General features: G+C 36.2%; 1 protein-coding gene across 3 annotated transcripts in view; it reads right to left on the bottom strand.

The window, feature by feature from the left end:
• Positions 1 to 25,492, bottom strand: part of TBCK (TBC1 domain containing kinase) — a 221,969-nt gene that overhangs the window by 21,838 nt on the left and 174,639 nt on the right. For all 3 annotated transcript variants that reach the window (XM_047751736.1, XM_047751735.1, XM_047751737.1), the window contains exons 24-25: positions 16,028 to 16,203; positions 6,005 to 6,164 (exon numbers count right to left, since the gene is read on the bottom strand). In XM_047751736.1, the coding sequence (XP_047607692.1) occupies positions 6,005 to 6,164; positions 16,028 to 16,203 (336 nt within the window). The remainder of the gene's footprint in view (positions 1 to 6,004; positions 6,165 to 16,027; positions 16,204 to 25,492) is intronic.

Below are 25,492 nucleotides of genomic sequence, written 5' to 3'. Positions count from 1 at the left end.
TTCAATGGCATTAAGTGTATTTGCAATGTAGTACAGCCATTACCACTGATTATTTCCAAGTGTTTTTTATCATCCTGAACAGAAACTCTTACTTATTAAGCAAAAACTCCCATTCACCCCTCCTCCAGCTTTTAGTAGCACTAATTTACATACTGTCTTCATGAATTTGCCTATTTTACATATATTGTATAAGGGGAATCACATAATATTTGTCTTTTTGTGTTTGGGTTATTTAAACTGTTTTCAAGTTTTACCCATGTTGTAGCTTATATCAGAACTTCTTTTTACGGCTGAATAATATTACATTATACACATATGCTACATTTTATTCATTCATCTTCTGAGGGACACTTGGGTTGTTTCCACTTTTGCCTGTTGTAAATAATGCTGCTAAAAACATTGGCCCACAGGTATCTTTTTTTTTTTTTTTTGGTCTTTTTGCCATTTTTTTCTTGGGCCGCTCCCGCGGCATATGGAGGTTCCCAGGCCAGGGGTCAAATTGGAGCTGTAGCCGCTGGCCTACGCCAGAGCCACAGCAATGCAGGATCCGAGCTGCATCTGCGACCTACACCACAGCTCACGGCAACGCCAGATCCTTAACCCACTGAGCAAGGCCAGGGATCAAACCCACAATCTCATGGTTCCTAGTCGGATTCGTTAACCACTGAGCTGCCATGAGAACTCCCACAGGTATCTTTTTGAGCCCATGTTTTGCAATTCTTTTTGGATATTTGCGTAGGAATGGAATTGTTGGTCATATGGTAATTCTATGTTTACATTTAGAAGGAACTGCCACACTATTAAACTGTTTACACAGAGGTTGCATCACTTTACATTCTCCCCAGTCATGCACCAGGGTTCCAATTTTTCCAAATCCTTGCCAACGTCTGGGTGTGAAGTGGTATCTCATTTTAGTTTTGATTTGCGTTTCCCTAATGAATAATGATGTCAAGTATCTTTTCATTTTGTATGTCTTTCAGAGAAATGTCTAAAATGTTTAGAAATTTGTCCATTTAAAAAATTGGTTGACTTTTTATTGTTGAGTTGTAGGAGTTGTTGGTGAACAGGGTTAGGGCTTGTGTGTTAATTTTGTATTCTGATAATGACCGTTTTACATATATAATTTAAAAATATATTCTCCCATTTCGTGGGTGGCAATGATCACCAGCCACCACCAGAAGCTGGAAAAGGCAAAGAAAGATTCCTCCCAGAGCTTCAGAGGGAGCACGGCTGTCACCTTGATTTCGGACCTCTAGCCTCCAGGACTATGCTGTATTAAGTCACCCAGTTTGTGTTACTTTTTAATGGCAACCTGAGGAAACTAACACATGTTCAATTTTGATACCTTTTATTTCTTTTTCTTGCTTAATTGCTCTGGCTAGAATTTACACAATCTTTCTTTTCTCTTTTTTTTTTTTTTTTTGTCTTTTTGCCATTTTCTTGGGCCGCTCTCACAGCATATGGAGGTTCCCAGGCCAGGGGTCGAATTGGAGCTGTAGCCACCAGCCTACGCCAGAGCCACAGCAACGCTGGATCCGAGCCACGTCTGCAACCTACACCACAGCCCACGGCAATGCCTGATCCTTAACCCACTGAGCAAGGCCAGGGATCGAACCCGCAACCTCATGGTTCCTAGTCGGGTTCGTCAACCACTGCGCCACGACGGGAACTCCCCTACACAATCTTTCTTAAACCCTTCCAACAAACTGAAGAGCAGAGAACATGTGCCAACCCATGCTACTAACCAGCGTTATTCTACCAAAGCCATACAAAGACACTGCAAGAAAGGAAAACTATAGACAAATATCCCAGATGAACAGTGATGCAAAAATCTTCAACAAAATACTAGCAAACTGAATTCAGGAGCCTAATGAAAGGATTATGCACTATGACTACATGGGATTTATGCTAGGAATGCAACAATAGTTAAACATATGAGACTTAATCAATAAAATATACCACATTCATAGGCAGAAGGGAAAAATCCCACATAATCATCTCAATTGATGCAGAAAAAGTTTTTGACAACATTCAACACCAGTTCATGATAAAAACTAGAAATAGAAGAGAATTTCCTTCATGTGACAAAAGCTATACTTGAAAAAAACCCAACTAACATCGTATTCAATGGTGAAAGACTGAAAGCTTCCCCCCTGAGGTCAGGAAGAAGGCAGAGATGCCTGCTTTTGCCACTTCCATTCAAGAAAGGACAGATTCTACTTGTTTTCAATGTTTCTATGGAGGATTGGGAGATTGGAGATACCCACTCTGCCATTTTGCTGATGCCATCATCAGGCATAAGACAGTACTCGTTAAATTCACATATATGCAAATGATAGTACTGAAAAAAAATAACAGCTGAAATTAATTGAGTGCTTACTACTATCAGGCATTGTCCTGATCTTATTGCCTAATGTGAAATCTTAACAACAATGCCATGAGGCAAGTATTATCTTTCCTTCCTATACTGGAAGACATCCAGTTCAACCATGGATACATAGTAGAATTCCAATAAATATGCTTTAAATTGAGACGCTTTCAACTTGGTGGGGGGGGGGAGCATTAGTAAAGGCACACAGAATTGTACGGCAGACAAAAAGATGATAGAACAGCATAAGTAAATGAATATCTAAATTCTTTTTAGTCACATGATGAGAAAAATTATTAAAGGCACATTTGTGGACAAAGAATGTCACTTGCTAGGATATTACAGCCATAAAGCCATCAGCCCCTATAGCAGCCCCTAATAGTGCACTCTATTCAGGGTGGAGTTCAGGGTGGAGAAAAACAGGATATTGGCCCTAGATAGTTAAGATGCATATCAAAGGAATAATTTTAAGCCTAGACTCTTGCACATTCCCATACACAGAAAAGCACTAAAACCATTAACTTGAGATGTCTGTTTTTTTTTTTTTTGATTAGCACTAAAAAATCTTTTGATTTTTTGTTTTGTTTTGCTTTTTAGGGCTGCACCTGAGGCATATGGAAGTTCTCAGACTAGGGATTAAATTGGAGCTGCAGCTGCTGGCCAAAGGACAAAGGACCTGAGCCACATATGCAATACTATAGCTTATGGCAATGTCAGATCCTTAATGCATGAGTGAGTCCTGGGATCAAACCCACATCCACATGGATACCAGTCAGATTTCTAACATGCTAAGCCACAACTGGAACTCCCTTTTGATGTTTGCATATATTTGTTCTCAGCAAAAATCCTATATATCATGGCTCCTCCCTTATCTCTTTAGAACAGTCCCTGAGAGGCTATAACCCTGGCTTAAGTCCTCAGTAAGTCTGTCAAATAAAACATAATGCTCAAATTTTAGATTGTGCATTTTTTTCAGTTGACACATCTCTACACAAATATTTAAAACTGTTTCTCAAAAATCACTTTCTGTTGTTGGATTAAAGTATTAATGGCTGAGCATACAATTTGTTTAGTCATTGTTGTTTACAAGTATGAATAATCATAAAGTTTGAAGAACCTGCTCATGATAGCATCTGGTATCTGATAAGTAAGACATTGGCTAATCTATTCAGAATGAAATGGCTCTTTATTAACTACCATAGTTATCATATACTGATATTACTTTATTTAAATAGTCTTGGTTCCAGAGTTCCTTCATATGTGTTGAACTTTTAAACTTATTCACATTGTGATAGATTAGCATTTCACACAATGTCTTGCATATAACATGATAAATGCTTTATAATTGATCATTTAATGAAAGAATATAATTAACTATTTATTTATATATATGTTTTGACCTTTATTAGATACTATCTTTCAAATGGTGAATGCTTCATGCAAATAGAGCCTTAACCTTGTTAGCACTTAGAGCATAAAAGTTTATTTCAGGTCTTGGAAGTTATTGCTCCTATTGAAAAATCAAAATAAGTCTATTAAAAAAAAAAGAGGATAGGAGCTCCCATCATGGCACAGCAGAAATGAATTCAGCTAGCAACCATGAGGTTGTGGGTTTGATCCTTGGCCTCGCTCACCAGGTTGAGGATCCGGCATTACCGTGAGCTGTGGTGTAGGTCGCAGATGCAGCTCGGATCCTGCATTGCTGTGGCTGTGGCATAGGCCAGTGTCTACAGCTCTGATTAGACCCTTAGCCTGGGAACCCCCATATGCCATGAGTGCAGCCCTAAAAAGACAAACAGACTCCCCCCCCAAAAAAAAACACAAAAAAACAAAAACCCATGATAAATGGCAGCATTCAGACTCAAAAGCCTTAAGTGTTCACTGAATTAAAAGTACAGCCTAGAGTGATACAGACATGTTTTAATTCTGGCTCTCACACAGGCAAACTATCTGTTTTCTTCTTATATAAGATATATAAATAATGCCTCCCTTGTATAATTCTTATGAATAAAAAGAGATAACATAGGTAAAGTACTTATCACAGCACCTAGCACACAAACACCAGTCAATAATTGGGATTATCATCATTGTAAAGAAAGGAGTTCCTTTGTGGCACAGCAGGTTAAGGATCCCATGTTGTCATTGCAGTGGCTGAGGTCACTGCTGTGGCACAAATTTGATCTGTGGCCCAGGAACTTCTGTATGCCATAGGTGTGGCCAAAAAACAAACAAACAAATAAAACCCCACAATATTTCTTCCTAAGGCTGTATATTTCTTGGAACTCAGAAAAGTTATGATTTTCAATAGTATTGATATGCACTGTAAATGAAAATGGGTATTTTTCATGGGAATGATATGGCAATGAATTAATGTAGCAGCAATTGTATTGTGGCAGTAGTAAAACAATAATAATAATAATAAACTTACATTTAAATAATTTAGATCCCTTTAGTTCTAAGATGTTCTCATTTGGTTAAAATTGTACATTAGTTATTTATTATACTTTCTTTGAAATAGGCATATTTAGATTATTCCCTGTCAGACACTAGATCCAGTTATATAAAAGAGAAGTGAATGATCTAAGACTTACAGCTCATATCCATTCAGATACTTCTTTAGTTTGGTCAATTAAGCTTACTTATCAAAGATGACTCTTACTTAGTGTCAAAAGCCAACACTACCATTAGCCCTGTACTTTTGATAGTTAAAATGTACTGTATGGTTAAAATGGTCTCAACCAAAAGTCTTAAAGTGTTCATTTGACTACATGTGCATTGGTCACCTTTCTGCATCATTCAGTGTATTTGCATAAGTTACCTACAGGGAGCAATCTACCTCTGCTTCTTTTCCAGGAGCAGATTCTTCTGTTCTTTTAGAAAAAGGGTCTCTCCTGGTTCAATGTTGCCTACATCTAGATATGATTTTAAAAAACAGCTTTATTGAGCTATAATTAATATACAATGACGTTTACATATTCAAAGTATATATTTTGATAAGTCTGACTGAGGGATTTGTAAGCAAGCCCATTTGGCTCTCATACTCCATAGTCTCTAACTTGTCTTTTTAGAAAAAAAACAAAGGAGATATTTTGACATCCAAAGGCTACTCTTTGTTTTATTTTTCAAAGTTTTTTAGAACATAGGCAGAAGAGCCAAGCCATTTTATTGTTTCATATACTCCTCATATCTGAAAACTGATATTCTTCCTGAATTCTTTATCATCAAAAAGCTTTGAGGCTATAGTAAACAAAACACCCAAATCCAACAATGCCTTCATGGCCAGCTTTCAGAACCTTGAATCAAGCCCCAGTGTTTTTCTTCAATGCAAGGAACTGAAGCTACTTCTTGCAATTTCAGAACGCAATTTTAAAAAAGCAAAATACAACAAAACCAAGACCAAAACAAAACACCATCATTTGGAGTTTCCTAAGCTTAGGAATGCTGTGATGCTGCACATTGAGGAAAAAAAGCTTAGATTCTTTTAATGGGAAAAGGTAGACAATCTCCTTTTCTGTAAGAATATAGACAGATCTTCAAAGCTCATTTGATTTGTAACCAGCTCCTAAAGAAGTAGTCTTTCAAACAATCTGTTGTAATGGATGATGATGCCTATATAACATTTCTGAGTACACTTACCTCTGCTGTGTGCTTTGCCACATGCCCCACAATGACAATGACCTTCCCTCTGAAGCTCTGGAGCATGGCAGTGTAAGGGCCCTGGGTAAGCTCCCCTTCTGCAGTGAATGCAGTGATGAATGGAATGTTGATGCTGCCAGAAATATGACCTCGAATAAAACTGAGAGAAAAAGTTAAGGAAAACATTTATTTTTATGCAGACTTGAATGTGTGAGAGAAACTCACAGAGGTTTGATTCCCAGATGATAGTACCATTAAAATCAAACACAAATGGAGACCAGACTTGAAAATTCCCTGAGCAGAAAAAAAACAGTTTAGTTACACAAGCAAAGCTTAATTTGGCTTATTTTGCAAGACAAGTGAGGCCAACTTGACCTGGGTCACAACTGTTTATGCCTCTGAAAATCCTAAATGAAAATGAAATTGTTCTTCCAAATTGATATGGATAATCACTAACCAATTCCCTTTCATTTAAGAAAACTAATATTGTAACCAATCACTGAAAAATAGTCACTGCCTCCACACTGAGGCAGCTTATTGTTCAGCTGCTTTTTAACAATATACCTCTGAGCCTCATTCCATATTCTGGTTTGATTGCCCCTGCTTTGCAAACTGTCTTTTGGTGCATGGACAATAAACTTTTACTAATTACTACTTCAGTTATTCATCAGTTTTACTTCTGATTTTTTTCTGAACTTTTGACAGTTCTAAACATCTTCCATGACCATATGACTATTAAACAAAGTAAGTCACCTCTGCAAAAAAAAAAAAATGTGCAAATGGATTGAAAAAGAGAAAGGAATAAGACTAGCCAAAGATGGAAAGATTTCCTGATTATATTAAGTATCATGAAAGTGATCTGATACAGCACATCAATGGCCATTACATAGGTTGTATGATATTCATGGCTTTCAGTTCATAACTACTATTATGATTATTTTAAAGCTCTGAAAGTAATATAGCCAAGTGGGTATTCTCAGATCTAACTTGATATTTCAAAAGCTTATCTACTTTGGGTAAGCAACTGCTAAACTGGATTCTATTTAGAATTGTTAGATGTCACTAGCACTGGTTGGAAATATTTCTGTTGCTGATTTCTCACTTAGCTATTTCCATTCTTTCCAATTTTACTTTCTCTAAAAGGAGGTGGTTTTATTATATTGTACTTTAGAAGGGCTTTAATGATTTCATTGACCATTGTAATTTTGGAATTAAGAACTAAATTAAAAATATTTAGAAATAGCATAAGATCTTAAAGAGAAAAATGTCTCTGAAAGTAACTAAAAATTACAACATAAAAAAGTGCAATTAAAAAGATGAGTTTTCATATGGTCTATAGAGAAATATATTAAATATTATCATTAACCAAATAACTCTTCAAAAAAGCACAAAATAAATGCTGTGAAAACTGCTCTGAAAGGGAAGTGTATTATGCTTTGATAGGCTATATCAATTTGAGGAGGACAGGGAAGGTTTCCACTGAGGAGTGACAGCCAAGGCAAAGTTTGAAGAATTAATAAAAGTTAATTAGGTAACAGGATGGAACATAAATGATACAGGGTGGTAGAAGGAGCAATCATTTCAGGCAGCAATGTTAAGCTTATATTGGGGAGGCACAGGACCAATAAGGAGAAATGAAGGAAGGCCAGACCCAGTGGAATATAGAGAGCAAAGACAGCATAAGGTAAGACAAGCCAGGAAACAGATGCAGAGGCTAGATCATACAGGGTCTCGTAGATCATGCCGTTAATATTTGTCTTTATCTAGGACAATACCTATCAGAAAGTATTCGAAGCAGAGAAGTAACAGATCACATTTGCACTTTGGCAGCAATGTGTACGAAGGCTAGAAGGGGAATGAATATGAAGATTAGTTTATAACATGTCTAGGCAGTATCTTGTCTCCTCCGTAACAATCACTGATGATGACATGAAGAGATGTTTGTGTTTATTAGAAGCATTTCCCTGATACTTCCATTTATTTATTTATTTATTTATTTATTTATTTATTTATTTTTGTCTTTTTGACCTTTCTAGGGCCGCTCCCGTGGCACATGGAGATTCCCAGGCTAGGGGTCCAATTGGAGCCGTAGCCACCGGCCTACGCCAGAGCCACAGCAACATGGGATCCGAGCCGCGTCTGCAACCTACACCACAGCTCACGGCAAAGCTGGATCCTTAACCCACTCAGCAAGGCCAGGGATTGAACCTGCAACCTCATGGTTCCTAGTTCGATTTGTTAACCACTGCGCCACGATGGGAACTCCTATACTTCCATTTTAGATGCATTCTTTACAGAAAGGAAAAGTTGTAGAGTTTTACAAGGTTATGCCACAACTATTATTATTATTACTACTGATATTATTATGCAATTATTATTTCTTCCCCCCAAAACTCATCAGTCATTGCTGTAGAACGGAGAAAATTATTTATTGAAAGTTTCTCAATTGCCCCAGTTTGTAGGTTCACCTTTAGAACACAACTTCTCTCTTTCTGATTCTCTCTCTTTTCCCCTCATTAATGGAGAGAGGAGAAATTTGAGGCGGAATTTGAACACATGTCTTAAATTTCTAGTCAACTGTTGCTTCATCCTTTTTTTCTCTAAAGAAAAGTATTTGGCATTAATAATGAGGGAAAGGGCTGTAAAAAGTTCTGAAAATGAAAAGACAAGTAGAATGAACATTATCATCCCAGTGTACCCTGTTTAGTTAGAGTCTTCTAGAATGAACAGAGAATTTATGATCATGGGCATATCATCCCTGGATTTCATCAGCACTGGTTTTTCAAACATTTACGATTACTCAATATTCAAAATATCAACTGAGGTTTTCATGAACAGAAATGACTCTGTCCTCAGCATATAATTACTCTGATAGTACTTTAATCTTCAACAAAGATATACCTTAGACACAAACCATGAATCTAACAATTCAATCTCTCTCAGCAAGTATCTACATCTGCCACTCTGAATCAGTTGCCAGGTTTTCTGTGTTTATCAAACAGCCCATATCAGCTGTGAACATTTTCCCTTTCCAGTGCTTTTTCTGTAGCAAAAGCAATACAAATCCACCCTAGTCAGATGTTGGGTAGCGGACATACTTGCGTTGCCTGCCCACCCCCACTTTCTTGTTTGAAAGGACCTCAACTACTGACCCCGAGAAAGGGTGAGCCTAGGCTGTCATGTTTCTATCAGTATATACTGATCCTGCCACAATTAGGACTGACAGGATAGTAGGCAGGGGGAGGAGGAAGGTAGATACTTGACACAGGCTGAGTCAATTAGATTCTCATCCTTGAAAATCAAAATAAAAGATAAAAGTCACATTTGAGTCCCTCCTATACACAATTTATTCAGCCACTTGTTAAAGAATTAGTGGCTCAAGAAATAAAATTATTTCTTTTACAAGATAAATTCTATAAATAATTATACACTACCTATATACTATACAGATACAGTATTTGATATCTGTATGCAAACACTCAGTATCTAATATCTGTACCTAAAAATCATAGAAGAGCATCCACATAATTTCATAGGTTCCAAATCACCAATTTACTATGAGATTTTTTTAAAAAGAAGATTTTGATTCAAGTTGCCTTTTAGTCACTACAAGTATGTCATAACCTCATCATACTAGAAATTTCTGTTTTGCATTATGGTTTGGTTTTTTTTAAAAATAGATTAAATTTTAAAATGCTTGACAAAATATGATGGTGACAGCGTCTTTTGGGGAACAGAAAAGTTGTAATCCAAACCGCAGAACTATTTCAAATCTTTTTTAGGCTATTTTAATATTTTGGAAGATAGGACACAAAAGAAAAAGTCTTAAACCACAACTCCCCTATTCTTAGTTTAATGCAATTAAAAAAAAATCCTGGAAAACATAAAAAAGCACTCATCCAAGAACACTCTCATCATAAAACTTCTAGTGCAAATAAGACTGGATAAGCACAAATGCTTGTAGACAGAGTGGTCAAACCTCTTAACTACGTGACTGGCAAACAGCAGAGGAGAACGAGACTGGTCTAGTTACATATTAATACAATTACAATGAACATTCTCTTTTTAAGTAAGTTGGACAATGAAGACAATTTTGGTTATTTAAGGATCTTGTTTCCTTGGTAATTATTTACATTTCACTGCCTCCATTAGAAATTCTCACATGACACAAACGTCATACAATGAATCAGAACTTCTTTAGGCAATTTCTAAACATTTGAGAGGCTGTCAGATTATATTGTAAAAAGTAGGCAGCTGAATACTTTTTTTTTTAGCCTTCTGAGTCCTTCATGATCAAATTATTAGGTGTTTGAAAAATGAGCGAAGAACAGATTCTCTATACGTTGTGTTAAGTGGACTGAATTACTAAAATGAAAAAGAAGATAATTTCTCATATACAGTGACTGATTCTCAAAGTCAACTCTGATCAGTTCTGGGCAATGACAAGGAGAGCAAAATGATAGGGAATACTCTGAAATAAGCACTTTGTGCTCCAAGGAGTTATGTTTTATTTCACTGTACTGCAGTGGAAGACAAGAATATAAAAGTTCTATAAGGTAGTATTAGAGATGAACATGCAACAATATATATTTTACGATTATGACTGTAACTTCATTGCTCTCCTCCTTTCTAGACAAAAATTTGGATCCTCTGCATTTTCCTTTTTGCATTTAGAAAAGCCACTGCTTGTCAGCATAAACACAGGAAGGGGGTAAACAACACCCACCTTTAAAGAGGTTCTAGTGAATGTACTACTCAACAGACAGGTATTACTCCATTTTATAAACTATAAACTTAAAAAGCTTCAGCTTCAAAGTACCCAGTTTAGAAACTATTAAGGTAATAGAAACCCAAGTATTTATGTGGTAATTGGCCCCAGTCATATATACATCTTGAAAGTGTAATTATAATAACGTCCACCATAATTTTCAGATTGGTTTTGGCAAAAACCACAATAAAAAACAATGGCACCCATAAACACTAGTTTTATAATTTTTCCGTGTTTAAAAGACATTTTTGGTATCGGGATTTTTGATGATATATTTGAAGGAATGAAAAGTTACAAGACATGACTAAAGAAGTCAGCAGTAATTACAATGAAATCACTGCTATGGAGTAACAGTAGCTCTAAAAGCATAAATGCATCAGTTATTATAGCAGTCACATGGTGAGGTGTTTGAATGGAGCTGTTTACTACCCTGATTACACTCTGTGATATACTCTAGTAAATGTGATTTTTCTTTGGCAACTAGTGACCTTATACCCTGTCTTGCAGAAAGCTGTTTCCCTACACCAAAACATACCACTCAGCACAACATTCCATTTGTCAAACATTACTGAAAAGTATCCAAGTGTGTGCTTATAACAAAAAATAAACTTTCACACTAAACGAAATCTGGCAGCCCAATATACAAGTAGATCAGGAAAAGTACCTTAAATTTTTTTGTGACAAAAATATTTGGATTATTAGAACCTTATTAACAGGTAAGGATGATGTGCATTATCTTATAGATTGCTAAGGTAGAGACTTTCCTGCATTACTAAGTCAGTCTATATAACAATACTACAAGTAGATGCATCATATGTTAATCAAACAGAAAAAAATATGTTCTAAGAATACATAGATAAATTACATAGGTAAATGTTCATATTCCAGAAGGATTTTCTTTAAAGATTTTAAAATTCCCTTAAAATATTTGATGGCTCAAAATTCAACACAGAAATAATCTATAATAATAATCTATAATATAATACTAATGTTTTCCAAATCCTAAAAGAACACAGCATTTCTCACTTAGTGACATCATACCTTTATATACAAAGGACACCAGTATCTTACCAGACCACTTCTAAAGGTATGCACAATTTTAAGTTGGTTTGTTTAACTAATGATAATTAGTGTTAAAGAGCTCAAAGTAAAGGCTATACCTTTAGTATATCAATAACCAAAAGGGAATATGGACTTAAACCCAAAGTTTATTATATAACTAAACAGCATTAACGGATTAAAAAATTATATCTTTAGATATCATCATTTTTCTTTGCTAAATCTATTGGTGCATTCCTTGAAGAGCATCACCATCTCCCAAATTAGTCTAAACCTCATTTGCGTCACCTCATTAGTGGCAACATCCAACATTCTATGTACTAATAAATCCCATCCTCCTATCTCTATTCTCATTGCCACTTGCCAAATTCAGACACTCATTACCTTGAGCTTAGAGAATTGCAGTAGCTTTCTATTTTCTCCAACTTTCATCTTTCCGCTTGGAAATCCATTCTATTCACAATATTTTTGGATTAAAACTTTAAAAACAGGAGTTCCCATTGTAGCTCAGTGGTAACGAGCCCGACTAGTATCCACGAGGACATGGGTTCAATCCCTGGCCTTGCTCAGTGGGTTAAGGGTCTGGTGTTGCCATGAGTGGCAGTGTAGGTTGCAGACGTGACTTGGATCCCAAGTTACTGTGGCTGTGGTGTAGGCCAGGAGCAGCAGCTCTGATTCAACTCCTAGCCTGGGAACTTCCATATGCCAAAGGTGTGGCCTTAAAAAAAGGTAATTTCCATGACTGCAGGGAATTTTTCATTTTGTTCACAAACAAATCTTCAATATCTAGCACGCTAACTACTGAATAGCACATGCTAAGACAGCCAGGAAGTATTTGTCGAATAAATGAATGTGAGATTAGATGACTGCTTCCAGCTCTAAACTCTGATTCTACTGACTTCTTGTGAGTATAGTCTTCCTTCTGGATTTAAAGGAAGAAAACTTCAGGAATCACTGGATCACGTGAAGAATACAAAAGGGCTTATTTATTGCCAATTGTTTCCTTATACATAACTTTGAAGGGCACAGATAGCAGAGTGTGGAACACTGTGTCTGCCATCCTGCTTTTTTCCTTATATATTTTCTGGGGCTACAGAACTTACCTACTTTGCTTCTCCTACTCAGGGATTATTTACTTGTTGATGCAGTTTTGTTTGTACCACTCATTTAGTATTTAATACATATTGTCCTTACTGTTTATTTTTCTGCATGAAGTATTTTAATGTTTTATGTTCATACCAAAAGCAACCTAGTGAATAAGAACTATATTTTATACCCCCTTCTTAAAAAAATTATCCACAGCATTATAGAGAGTAATATTTATTGGCTGCTATTAATAATAATGGTATCTAAAAAAATCAAACATTACATTCTTACATTAATTTGGAGCACTTAATTTATGAATCGCTTTATTACTATGCACACACTTTTCTCTTGCCTTTAATTTCTTGAGAAAAGGATTTAAGATTAATAGAATTTGAAATAAATTTTACTTATTTCCTCATAATGTAATCAAATGCATATGCATCATAAGGGATTATAAAAGGCCTATGACTTTTCCAGCCTTGGAAGGCCATAGGCAGGCAGCTCAGATACCTCAGACAAAGGGGATTTTAGAAACCACAGCTCTCCATTCTTCACTGTGTTCTTGATACTAGAAAAGACCTAGTGGTTACCAACGATTCTTAGAAGTCAATAGGCTTGGGTTTTTCTCTCAGTGCCCTAGGATTGATGTACAGGTGCCACTGCTTGTTACTTAGAGGTGAGACAGAAATAGAAATGGTAAAGTAAGGGGATACCAGAAGGAAAAAGTAAAGGATACCCTAAGGATAAATGGCCCAACTTTAAGAAACCTTGGTTTTAAGGCAGGCTTTGAAAGGAGATTTAGAACATTTCACAAGTGAGGTCCTTTGGGAGGGCCATAAAAGTGAAGTGACTTCATTTTCCTTTCTTCATTCCCTTGGACCTATCCTTACTTTAAAGTGGCACAGAGAAATACTGATTCATTTCCTTGGCTTGTAATTAGAGAGAGTAAAACAACTTAGCCAGTTTCTGCATAGATCCAACTTTGAACCAAGTGTTGCCAGATAACATAAAGATAGTCCTCATTGGGCAACTCATCTATACTTATCAGAGAACGATATGCAGGTGAGCTGCTCTGCTTTCTGCTGTTCTATTTCTATTTTTCCCCAAAGAAAACAAAAGAGAATATCACTAAAAAATAAAGTCAGGCTACAAGGTTTGGAAAACTGGACTGCATGTCACTTTCGTATTGTATATATTTTAATATTTCAAATACTTAAGTAATTTGAAGGAAAATATCAGGAAAGCAGTGTGTACATAAACTGTTTCAATCATTTTAGTAATAGTCTTTAAAACTGGAATAGAGCACTATAATGTTATGCTTTTTTGATGGTTTTATGAGACCGTAACTAAAGGTTCAACCAAAAGAAACGTAAACTAAAAAGTTTAAAAAAAGTGCAAGTGTTTTAAACCCTTGATGTAATACATAAGGGGAACCTCTATATCAGGGGGTCCCTGACCAGTCAACGTGAATTGAATGCTCCTTTTGGTGGTCCACTCACCTACTCTGCTAAGGAAACTTCTAGTTAGTTCCTGAAGCCCTAACACCAGGAATATGAACATTTATATTCTCTCCAAACTCAGGGGTCTCACAGTTTAGGGAAAGCAGAAACTTTGCACAAAAAGATGATGATGTATCATTTGAAACAGTGGGCTCTCACACTGTATTTTCAGTAATCTAAGATCCTAGGGAATGCTTTGGGAGTTCTGTAAATGCATGCTTTGAGTTTCATTTTAAAATTTCATTTCAAAAATTAGGATTGAAATTATGCACATGAAAATTTATATGCCGGTTTTAGCATATAAGAAACCACCAATCTGCTAACACTTATCTACACCTGTAGTCAGTAAATGCCAAAAATGCTAATTTATGAAGAAACAATTATTAGAAAATTCTTTCTTTTTTTCTTTTGTCTTTTTTTCTGCTATTTCTTGGGCTGCTCCCACAGCATATGGAGGTTCCCAGGCTAGGGGTCTAATTGGAGCTGTAGCCACCAGCCTACACCAGAGCCACAGCAACACGGGATCCGAGCACGTCTGCAACCTACACCACAGCTCACGGTAACGTCAGATTCTTAACCCACTGAGCAAGGCCAGGGATAGAACCTGCAACCTCATGGTTCCTAGTCAGATTCGTTCTTAATATATTGATTTTCTAAGAAAGATTTAATTTAATTTTTACTTAATTATTATTATTATTACTTTTGTCTTTTTGCCATTTCTAGGGCCGCTCCAGCAGCTCCAGCTCTGATTCCCCAGCTAGGGGTCAAATAGGAGCTGTAGCCGCTGGCCTTCACCAGAGCCACAGCAACGCAGGATCCGAGCCGCGTCTGCAACCTACACCACAGCTCACGGCAATGCATGATCCTTAACCCACTGAGCAAGGCCAGGGATAGAACCTGCAACCTCATGGTTCTTAGCAGATTTGTTAACCACTGAACCATGACAGGAACTCCATAAGAAAGATTTTATTTTAAAAGAGAGTTACTTGGTCCAAAAAAGGTTTGAAAACCATTTACCTACATTCTAGAGTACAGAGAATCAAGGCAGATGATGAAACTGTAAGCAGACTGCACTATTACTATTTTGTAGCTTTTCATACTTTAATGCCAAGCTAAACCACTAGAAGTTATGATACATTTAATAGTAAAATATCACTGGAAAATACTTTAACATGTTCTCTATAAGCCAGTATTTTGAAAATTGTAATAAGTAAAAGTTCAGTATTGAGATCTGGCAAACCTTCTCTTTAAGCGATGAGGTAGACCAGGTATTAAATACTTCCTTTTCACCTTTGCCAAAATTTTATCTATACTGGGAAGGATTCAAATTCTCCCAAGAACAACAACATGCACAGAGAAACACAAAAACCAATAAAAGAGCCCACTATTCTGGTGTTGTTTGGAAAACATTTTAAGGTCTCTGGTATGTAATGTTATCTTACGAAACATTATGAAAGTATATCTTGGCATCCAGTTTGAAAGTTACTTAGCTATCTGAATTCAGAGGAATCCCAGATATGTTCTTTGCTTCTACCACATGCCCTTTAAGTGGAAAGGAAGCAACATGAATAAAGCAGTATCACCCTTTAAAACCGCATGCATAAAGGATACTCTTCACTATTTCGGATGTCAACTACCAGGAGCTTTGGTTTACTGGACTTGGTCTTCTTGGTGGGTGTTTTGAAGTGGCCTGTCACTGTAAGCTCACACAAATCAATCAGGTCTTCTGCTGAAATCCGGGGTGATACTTCTGACTTTAGGTCATTTAATGGAATGGATTCTCTTGACTGAAAAAAAAATGCACAAACACCACAAATAATAAGAATAGTAGAGAGAGGCAAACTATAGCCAATATACAATATCTTTGGGTTTTTTAGATCAATCACCACAGCAAATGGGAGAACAGGAAGTTGTGTCTTATTTTAGCAGTCCACAGTGCAACTGTCCACTACCACTGATGTTTACTTTATTAGTCACACATATAGGAGAGCATGATTCTTTTGCTTCACTACAAGTTCCTGGCTCAAATATAACAGAGAGAAATGATTCTGACTTTTCCTTAGGAGAGAGCACTGTTTACCTTTAGAAACAGCTCCCTTAAGCACACTTCATTTTTCTTCAAGTATAATATACCGTTGTGAATTGCATTAATTATAGCTCTGGTAATGTGAGAAACTTCTTTGTGACCAGTAACATACTAATTAAAGGAACTGGTTCCAATACGTAAGGGACTCTCATTTTATTTATTTATTTTTTTCCAGCATGTGGAAGCTCCTGGGCCAAGGATAAAACCCATACTGTGACTACACTGGATCCTTAACCTGATGAGCCATCAGGGAACTTCCTGTATTGGACTTTTTTTTCTTCCTTTTTAGGGCTATACCTGAGGTTTACGGTTCTTGGGCTAGGGGTCCAATCGGAGCTGCAGCTCCGGCCTACGCCACAGAAACGTGAAATCTAAGCCGTATCTGCAACTTATGCTGCACCTTGCTGCAATGCCAGATCTTTAACTGACTGCGCCACAAGGGAACTGCTGTATTGGGCTTTTATGACATGATTCATGTTATGTGTGAATGGTTGAATGGAAGTCAGATGTTCAGAAATGAAGAATACAATGCTTTCTTAGATATTAAAGCAAACTGACAACAAATCTTAATTGTAAAGGAGGTAAAAATCAGACTCCAGACTATCAAACCAGTATGTGCCTGTTATATGGCATAAAACTGATTCAGAATAAGGGCTATTTACAATTATTCTTCAAGTCATTTAGTAGGGAGACGGATTCCTCCGGCCCTGCCCCATAAAAGGCAATGCAGTACAACTCAACTTGATTCAATATAAATTAGTTGAACACTAGTAGTCACTCTTGAAAGCTTATTTAACATAATTCGAGAATTTAGGAACTTTCAAAACTCACTTGATTTAAAATATGGGAATTCAAAAGGAAAATCTTATTTATATGCTTAGTAAGTTTTCAAAATTGCGTTTAATTATTTATCATTTGCTCACTTTCTCTCTTTTCTCATTTCCATCATGGGATTCCACATAAACAATTTCCTATTTAGACTTCCTAGGAAGGAAGGAATAAAATCTTTGAATCACTTATTAGACAAACTTATTTTGAAAAAAAATATCTTCAATAGGAGTTTGTCAGCTCTCATCTCTTCAGTTTCCCTAACTATGCCATAAATTATTAGCGGTAAAGCACTTGTTATCTCGCTTCATTAGTTTTAAAATAGAAGTGGAAATTGCTTAGCTTTATGGGTTTATTGCTCAATAAAAATAGGCATTAGAAATTTTAACTTTTTAATACTAGGAATTAAAGCAGCTTAAACATTTGGAAATTAAAGGTGCTTCAGAAAGATTAAATCTCTATAGGTATATTCCCCAGCTTTCACATGAAGCTGTACATTTATGAAGATAAAATAAAGAACTTCTGATTACCCTAGTTCAGCTTTCAATCATTTAGTAATGAATGTGGCATTTCAAAAAGAGGTTTTGTCTGAACGAAAGGTGTGTCTTGATGAAGAAAAGAATTTGACCAAAGTATTCTCTGTGAAGAACTGATTAAGAAAGATTTGACCTTGGCTTTGGTTCCAATCAGATGCATCATTTGTGAGGAGTTTTTCAAAGGAGACAAGTGCCTTGTGAAATGGTAAGAACAGAAGGAGAAAGGAATCTCTGATAAATTCATAATGTTCTGAACTTTGTGTATCAGCAAAGAACTTTAATATGCTGCATGCATGCTCCTCTGAAAATTAACTTTAGGAGATTAGTAAGTTATATTTAGGACAAATTATACTACTTTGCTTTTGAAGAAAGTGACTATAATAGTAAAAATACAGAATCTAGTTTTTCTTTTATTAGAAGGTTTATATGCAATTTTACTATTTATTGTATAATTTCCACTTGGGGGCATAAAAATAAAACTTTCTCTATGCAGTCTGGCTCCTATTTATATTATTGACATTGGCATTTTCTTGTGTGACTAGAGTTTCAAATTCATGGAACTTCATTTATGGACAATGGACAAAAATTTAGGGTAACTACAGAAATATTCTGAAATGTCTATTATTATTCCTACCCAAGAACCTATACATACAATGTATACTAAACTTAGATATCAAATATCAGAAACCAATTGGTATGAGAATGGCTTTTTAAAATATTTAATATTTATATTTCTAACCCAGAGTCAGAATTTATTTAGCAGTGTTACTGACAAAAACCATCTTTCAGTAGAGGAGCTCTCTGAAAGGGTTATCTGGATATATTAGTGATATTGCTAAGCAAGCAAGCAAAACTCTAAACCTGGTAATAAGACAGGTATTTTGCTGTGTCCATTAAACTACTGGGAGAATGACTCTGGCATGGTACCTAACAGTCTGAAATGGTGGACTTTTTTAGTTTGTTTTTGTATAAGGTGTTAGAGGATGTTCCAACTTCATTCTTTTACATGTAGCTATCCAGTTTTCCCAACACCACGTATTGAAGAGACTGCCATTTCTCCACTGTATATTTTCACCTCCTTTGTAGTAGATTCACTGACCATGGTTGTGTGGGTTTATTTCTGGGCTCTCTATTCTGTTCCATTGATCTATGTGTTTTTGAGCCAGTACCATACTGTTTTGATGACTGTAGCTTTATAGTATAGCCTGAAGTCAGGGAACCTGATTCCTCCAGCTCTGTTCTTTTTTTTCTCAAGATTTCTTTGGCTATTTGGGGTCTTTTGTGTATATATACACATTTTAAAAGTATTTGTTTTAGTTATGTGAAAAATGCATTGGTATTTTGATAGGAATTGCACTGAATCTATAAATTGCCTTGGGTAATATGGTTAACAATATTAATTCTTCAAATCCAAGAACATAATATATCTTTTCACCTGTTTGTGCCATCTTCAACTTCTTTCCTTGTGTCTTATAGTCTACCAAGTACATGTCTTTTACCTCCATAGGTAGGTTTATTCCCAGGTATTGTCTTCTTTTTGATTTGATGATAACTGGGCTTGTTTCCTGAATTTCCCTTTTTGATAGTTCATTGTTAGTGTATAGAAATACAATATATTTTTGTGTATTAATTTTATATCCTGCAACTTTACTGAATACATGATGAGATCTGGTAGTTTTCTGTTAGTGTCTTTAGGATTTTCTATGTATAGTATTATATCATCTGCAAACAGTGACAGTTATATTTCTTACTTTCTAATATGGATTCCTCTTATCTCTTTTTATCTTATTGCTGTGGCTAGGACTTCCAATATTATGTTGAATGAAAGTGGTGAGAATAAGCTTCTTTGTCTTGTTCCTGGTCTTAGAGGAAATGCTTTTTTCCTAAGTATGATGTTAGTTGTGGGTTTGTCATGTTATGTTAAGGTAGGTTCCTTCTACACCTGCTTTTTGGAGTTTTTATAAATGTATAATAAAAATTTTAATAAATGTGTGCTGAATTATGTCAAAAAATTTTTAGGCATCTATTGAGATGATCATATAGTTTTTATTCTTCAGTTTTTTAATGTGGTATATTACACTGATTGATTTGTGGATATTAAAAAAATCCTTGGATCCCTGAGATAAATCCCACTTGATCATGGTCATATAAAATTTGTGGATATTAAGAAATCCTTGGATCCCTGGGATAAATCCCACTTGATCATGATCATATAATATTTCTAATGAATTATAGGATTCAATTTCTTAACATTTGCGGAACTGTAGACTTTTAATGAGGGTATGCCTATTTCCTCTTAAGTTGCATACACAACCAGCAAGATAAGGGTATAATATACACTTAAGTTTTAAGAAAAAGGTCCTAAATAACTATAAAAACATATTAAATATGAAAATACAGAGCCAGTAACTAGAACACTCTTACCGTATTTTCTGCCATGGATGCAGGCACTAACTTCAAGTTACTTACCCAGAACATAAATCTGAAAATCATCAGATTCTTCCCTATTCTTCATTCCCATCTAACATACCCCAAGTTCCACCAAAATAACTTTAAGGATTTGTTCCCTAATTCACTGCCCTTAGGGCCTCACATGGATAGGAGGAGATTTTGTCCCTCTTCCTATCTCCTTATCTCTGCTTCCCTCTTCATCTAAAGGCATCCTTTCTAATCTATATTCTAAATACCATTTGAGTTAAAAATAAAAAAAATCTAATCATGTAAATTTTATAATTAAAAACACCTTAATGGCTTCTAGACACTGATAGAGTGAAATCCAAATTCCTTGATATCACATATAAAGCCTTTTATGAATTGGTCCCTGTCTATAATAGGCAGGAGACAACAGGCTTTGGAGTCATATTACCAGGACTCAAATTTTGGCCAGCCTACTCATCAGTATTTGACTTTGGGTAGGATATCTAACCTCTCTTCCCAATTTGTTCATAAATAAAGTGGCATAACAGCAGTTATCGGAACCCTCCTGGGTTACTGTAAGGATGAAACACTAATCTATATAAAGTGTTTAAAATACTGTCTGACACACTGTCAGAGTTCAATAAAATTTTGCTTTCGCCTTTTTCTCACTCATCACACTTTGTACCTTATGTTTCGGCACTGCAAGACTATTTGCCTTTTCATACCACTGTGCCTTTGCCCACTTTGTTCTCTCTACTTAGAACGCCACAACATGTCCATCTAATAGATCCCTGCTCACCTTACAGGCATCAACTCAAATATTATTTTCTCTGTGAAGAAAGTCTTAAACTCCTGACAGGCTTATTTAGTTTCTCTTCTGTGTCCTCGTAGGTGTCTGTCCTCGTAGGTGTCTGGTATACATCTTTATTGTAATAGGATTATGTACTTTCCACTAGACCAAAAGCTCCTCAAGGATAAGGAAAATAACTTCTACACCTATGTTTTCCATCTCAGAATATTACCTGACACATAAAAGGTATTAAAATGTATTTGCTGAATACAAATGAATAAAATAGCATTTCTAAATCTTCTATTACTTTTCCTAAGTACCTTTGTGCTATGGAGTATGTATAGCACTTGCATGTACATACCTCCAAACAATATGTATATGCCTTCATCACAGTAATTACTATACTCGTAATATATTATCTCTTTCTCCACCTGACTTACAAAAATCTTGAATGCACGTTCTACATCTTTTCATCTTTGCTTCTCCAAAAGAAAGCACAAAATCTGGGACCAAAAAATGCAACAGATACATAATGAATAAATGAATGACTAAAATATGATAAAATAATGTTACAGAGCAGAATCTAGTCCTATGTCTGGATTCCTAGAAAGACTCTTCAGGGATGGCAAATCATCAGATTCTCTCTAGCCTCTGGGCACTGTGACAGTTAATCAAGAACACTGAAATCTAGATCTACCTCAATAATTTCTCACAGTTCATCTTTCCTTTCCTCAACTGAAAAATTGAAGATGACAGCTGATACCCTATAAACTTGCAAAAATGTACTCTAATTAATTGAAAGAAGGTAGATGAATACAAAGAAGGCAAAAAATAAACACAGAGAGAAAAAGAGAGATAATATAGTGGAGTACAAGGACTCAAGCTCATCTCCTCTCATGAAAACACCAAAATTACGACTGCTTAAAAACCATCAACAAAATAACTGGAAGCTACCAAGAAAGATGTCCTACAACCAAAGACAAAGAGGTCACATCAAGACAGTAGGAGGGGCACTTCTGTGATATAAGCAATTCCATACACATTGGATGGGTGACCCTTAGACTAGAAAATAACTGTATTACAGGAGTGAGAGTTCCAACCCTCATGTCAGGTTCCCCAGCCGGGGAGGTCTAGCATTGGAGGGAGGAGCCTCCAGAGCATTTGGTATTAAAGGCCAGTGGGGCTTGAGTGCAGGGGCTCCGTAAGAATCTGGGTCACACCTACCTATGAGTCTTAGAGGGTCTCCTGGGGAAGCAGGGGAATGCTGTGGCTCACTATGGGGGCAGAATAGTGGAGACTGAGGTCCTAGGGAACAATTATGGCTTGAACTCCCCTGGAGGTGGCCATTTTGGAAAAAATCTGGCCCCACACATCAAGGCAGAAAATCTCCAGGCCAAACAACAAACAGGGTGGGAACAAGTCCCACCCATCACCAAACAGGTTGCCTAAAGTCTTCCCAGGCACACAGACACCTCTAATCACACAAAGAGACAAAGGCACACCAACCAGAGGGATAAAACTCAGCTCTACCTACCAGTGGGCAAGCACAAGTCCCTCCCACCAGGAAGCCTGCCACAAGCTTGTTATCAACTTTACCCATAAAGATGGAAGACACCAGAAGTGAGAGACTATAACCCTGTAGTCTGCAAGAAGGAAACCACACAAAAAGCTATACAAAATGAAATGACAGAGAAACATGAGCCAGATGAAGGAACAAGAAAAAAAAAAACAAAAAAAAAACAAAACAAAAACAAAACCAGCTAAGTGAATTGGAGATTAGCAACTTCCATGAAAAAGACTTTACAATAATGATAGTAAAGGTCATCCAAGATCTTGGAAATCAACTGGATTGATAAATTACAAGAAACATTTAACAAATAACTAGAAAATTTAAAGATTAAACAAGCAGAGATGAAAAACACAATAACTGAAATATAAAAAAAAACTCACTAGAAGGAAGCAACACAGAATACAGGAAAGAGAAGAACAAATAAGTAAGGTGAAAGACAGATTGGGAGAAATCACTGATGCAGAACAGAATAAAGATAAAAGAATGAAAGAAATAAGGACAGTCTAAGAGAACTCTGGGACAACTTTAAATGCACCAATATTCACATTATAGGAGTGCCAGAAGGAGAAGAGAGAGAGAGAGAAGGCTGGAGAAAATATTTGAAGAGATAACAGCTGAAAACTTCCTTAACATGGGAAAGGAATCATTCACTCAAACCCAGGAAGCACAACAACTGTCATATAGAATAAACCCAAGGAGGAACACCCTGAGACACATATTAATCAAAATGACCAAAATTAAAGACAAAGAGAAAATACTGAAAGCAGTTAGGGAAAAGCAACAAACAACATACAAGGGAACCCAATAAGGTTATCAGCTGATTTTTCAGCAGAAACTTTGCAGGCCAAAAGGGAGTGGCATGATATACTTAGTGATGAAAGGAAAAAAGATCCAACCAAAAATACTCTACCCAGCAAGGCTCTCATTCAGATATGAAAGAGATATCAAAAAAGCTTTACAGACAGGTAAAAGCTAAGAAAATTGAGCATATCCAAACCAGCTTTACAACAAATACTAAAGGAACTACTCCAGGTAGAAAAGAAAAGACCTCAACTAGAAACAAGAAGATGGCAAATAGGAAGGCTTTAGTGTTGTGTTTGGATTGCTTTTTTTCTTATTTGTGTCTGCAGTCTATTGCAGATTTTTGGTTTGCTGTTACCATAAGGTTTTGATATAAGACCAGATGGACTTAACAGATATTTATAGACTATTCCATCTAAAAGCAGCAGGATACACATTCTTATCAAGCACACAAGGAATATTCTCTAGGATAGATCACATTCTGGGCCACAAATCAAGCCTTAGTAAATTTAAGAAAAATTGAAATTATATCAAATATCTTTTCTGACCATAATGTGATATGACTGGAAATCATTACCACCCTCCCAAAAAAAACCCTATAGAAAGACAGGGTGGACACTAGATAATATGCTACTAACAACCAATGGATTACTGAAGAAATCAAAGATGAAATCAACCAATACCTAGAGGCAAATGAAAATGAAGACACACCAATCAAAAACCTATGGGACACAAATGACAGCAACATCTTCTCAGATCCACCTCTTAGAGTAATGAGAGTAAAAACAAAAATAAACAAATGGGACTTAATCAAACTTAAAAGTTTCTGTACAGCAAAGGAAACCCTAAACAAAACGAAAAGACAACCCACAGAATGGGAGAAGATCTTTGCAAATGAATCAACTGACAAGGGACTAATCTCCAAAATTTATAAACACCTCCTACTGCTCAATACCCAAAACACAAACAACCCCATCAAAAAGTGGGCAGAAGATCTAAACAGACAGTTCTCCAAAGGAGACATACAGATGGCCAAAAAACACATGAAAAGATGTTCAACATCTCTCATCATTAGAGAAATGCAAATCAAAACCACTGTCAGGTACCACCTTATACCAGCCAGAATGGCCATCATCAAAAAGTCTACAAACAATAAGTGCTGGAGAGGGGGTGAATAAAAAGGAACCCTATTACATTTTTGGTGGCATTGTAAATTGGTGCAACCACTGTGGAAAACAGTATGGAGATTCCTCAGAAAACTAAAAATAGAACTACCATTTGATCCAACAATCCCACTCCTGGGCATCTATCCAGAAACAACCATGACTTGACAAGACGCATGTGCTCCAATGTTCACTGCAGCACTATTTTCAATAGCCAAGACATGGGAACAACCTAAATGTCCACCGACAGAGGAGTGGATAAAGAAGAGGTGGTACATATACACAATGAAATATTACTCAGCCATCAAAAGGGACAATATACCGGCATTTTTAGCAACATGGATGGACCTAGAATTTATCATGCTAGGTGAAGTCAGTCATACAATGAGACACCAATATCAAATGCTTTCATTGACATGTGGAGTCTGAAAAAGGGACACTGCACTTCTTTGCAAAACAGATACTGACTCACAGACTTTGAAAAACTTATGGTCTCTGGAGGAGACAGTTTGGGGGGTGGGGGGATGTGCTGGGGTCGTGGGATAGAAATCCTATAAAATTGGATTGTGATGATCATTGTACAACTATAAATGTAATAAATTCATTGAGTAATTTAAAAAAAACATAAAAAAACAAACCTATGGAATGCAGCAAAAGCCATTCTTAGAGGGATATTTAAAGCAGACTCATCAAGAAAAAAGGGAGGGATTGAATCAGTAAAATTAGAAATGCAAAAGGAGAAGTTACAATGGACAACACAGAAATACAAAGGATCATAAGAGACTACTACAAGCAATTATATGCCAATAAAATGGACAACCTAGAAGAAACAGGCAAATTCTTAGAAAGGTATAATCTTCCAAGGCTGAACCAGGGTAAAAGAT

The sequence above is a fragment of the Phacochoerus africanus genome, chromosome 10, assembly GCF_016906955.1.
Source record: "Phacochoerus africanus isolate WHEZ1 chromosome 10, ROS_Pafr_v1, whole genome shotgun sequence".
Taxonomy (NCBI): Eukaryota; Metazoa; Chordata; class Mammalia; order Artiodactyla; family Suidae; genus Phacochoerus; species Phacochoerus africanus.
The sequence above is the reverse complement of the archived record's forward strand: the minus strand, read 5'-3'. Positions and strand labels throughout refer to the sequence as shown.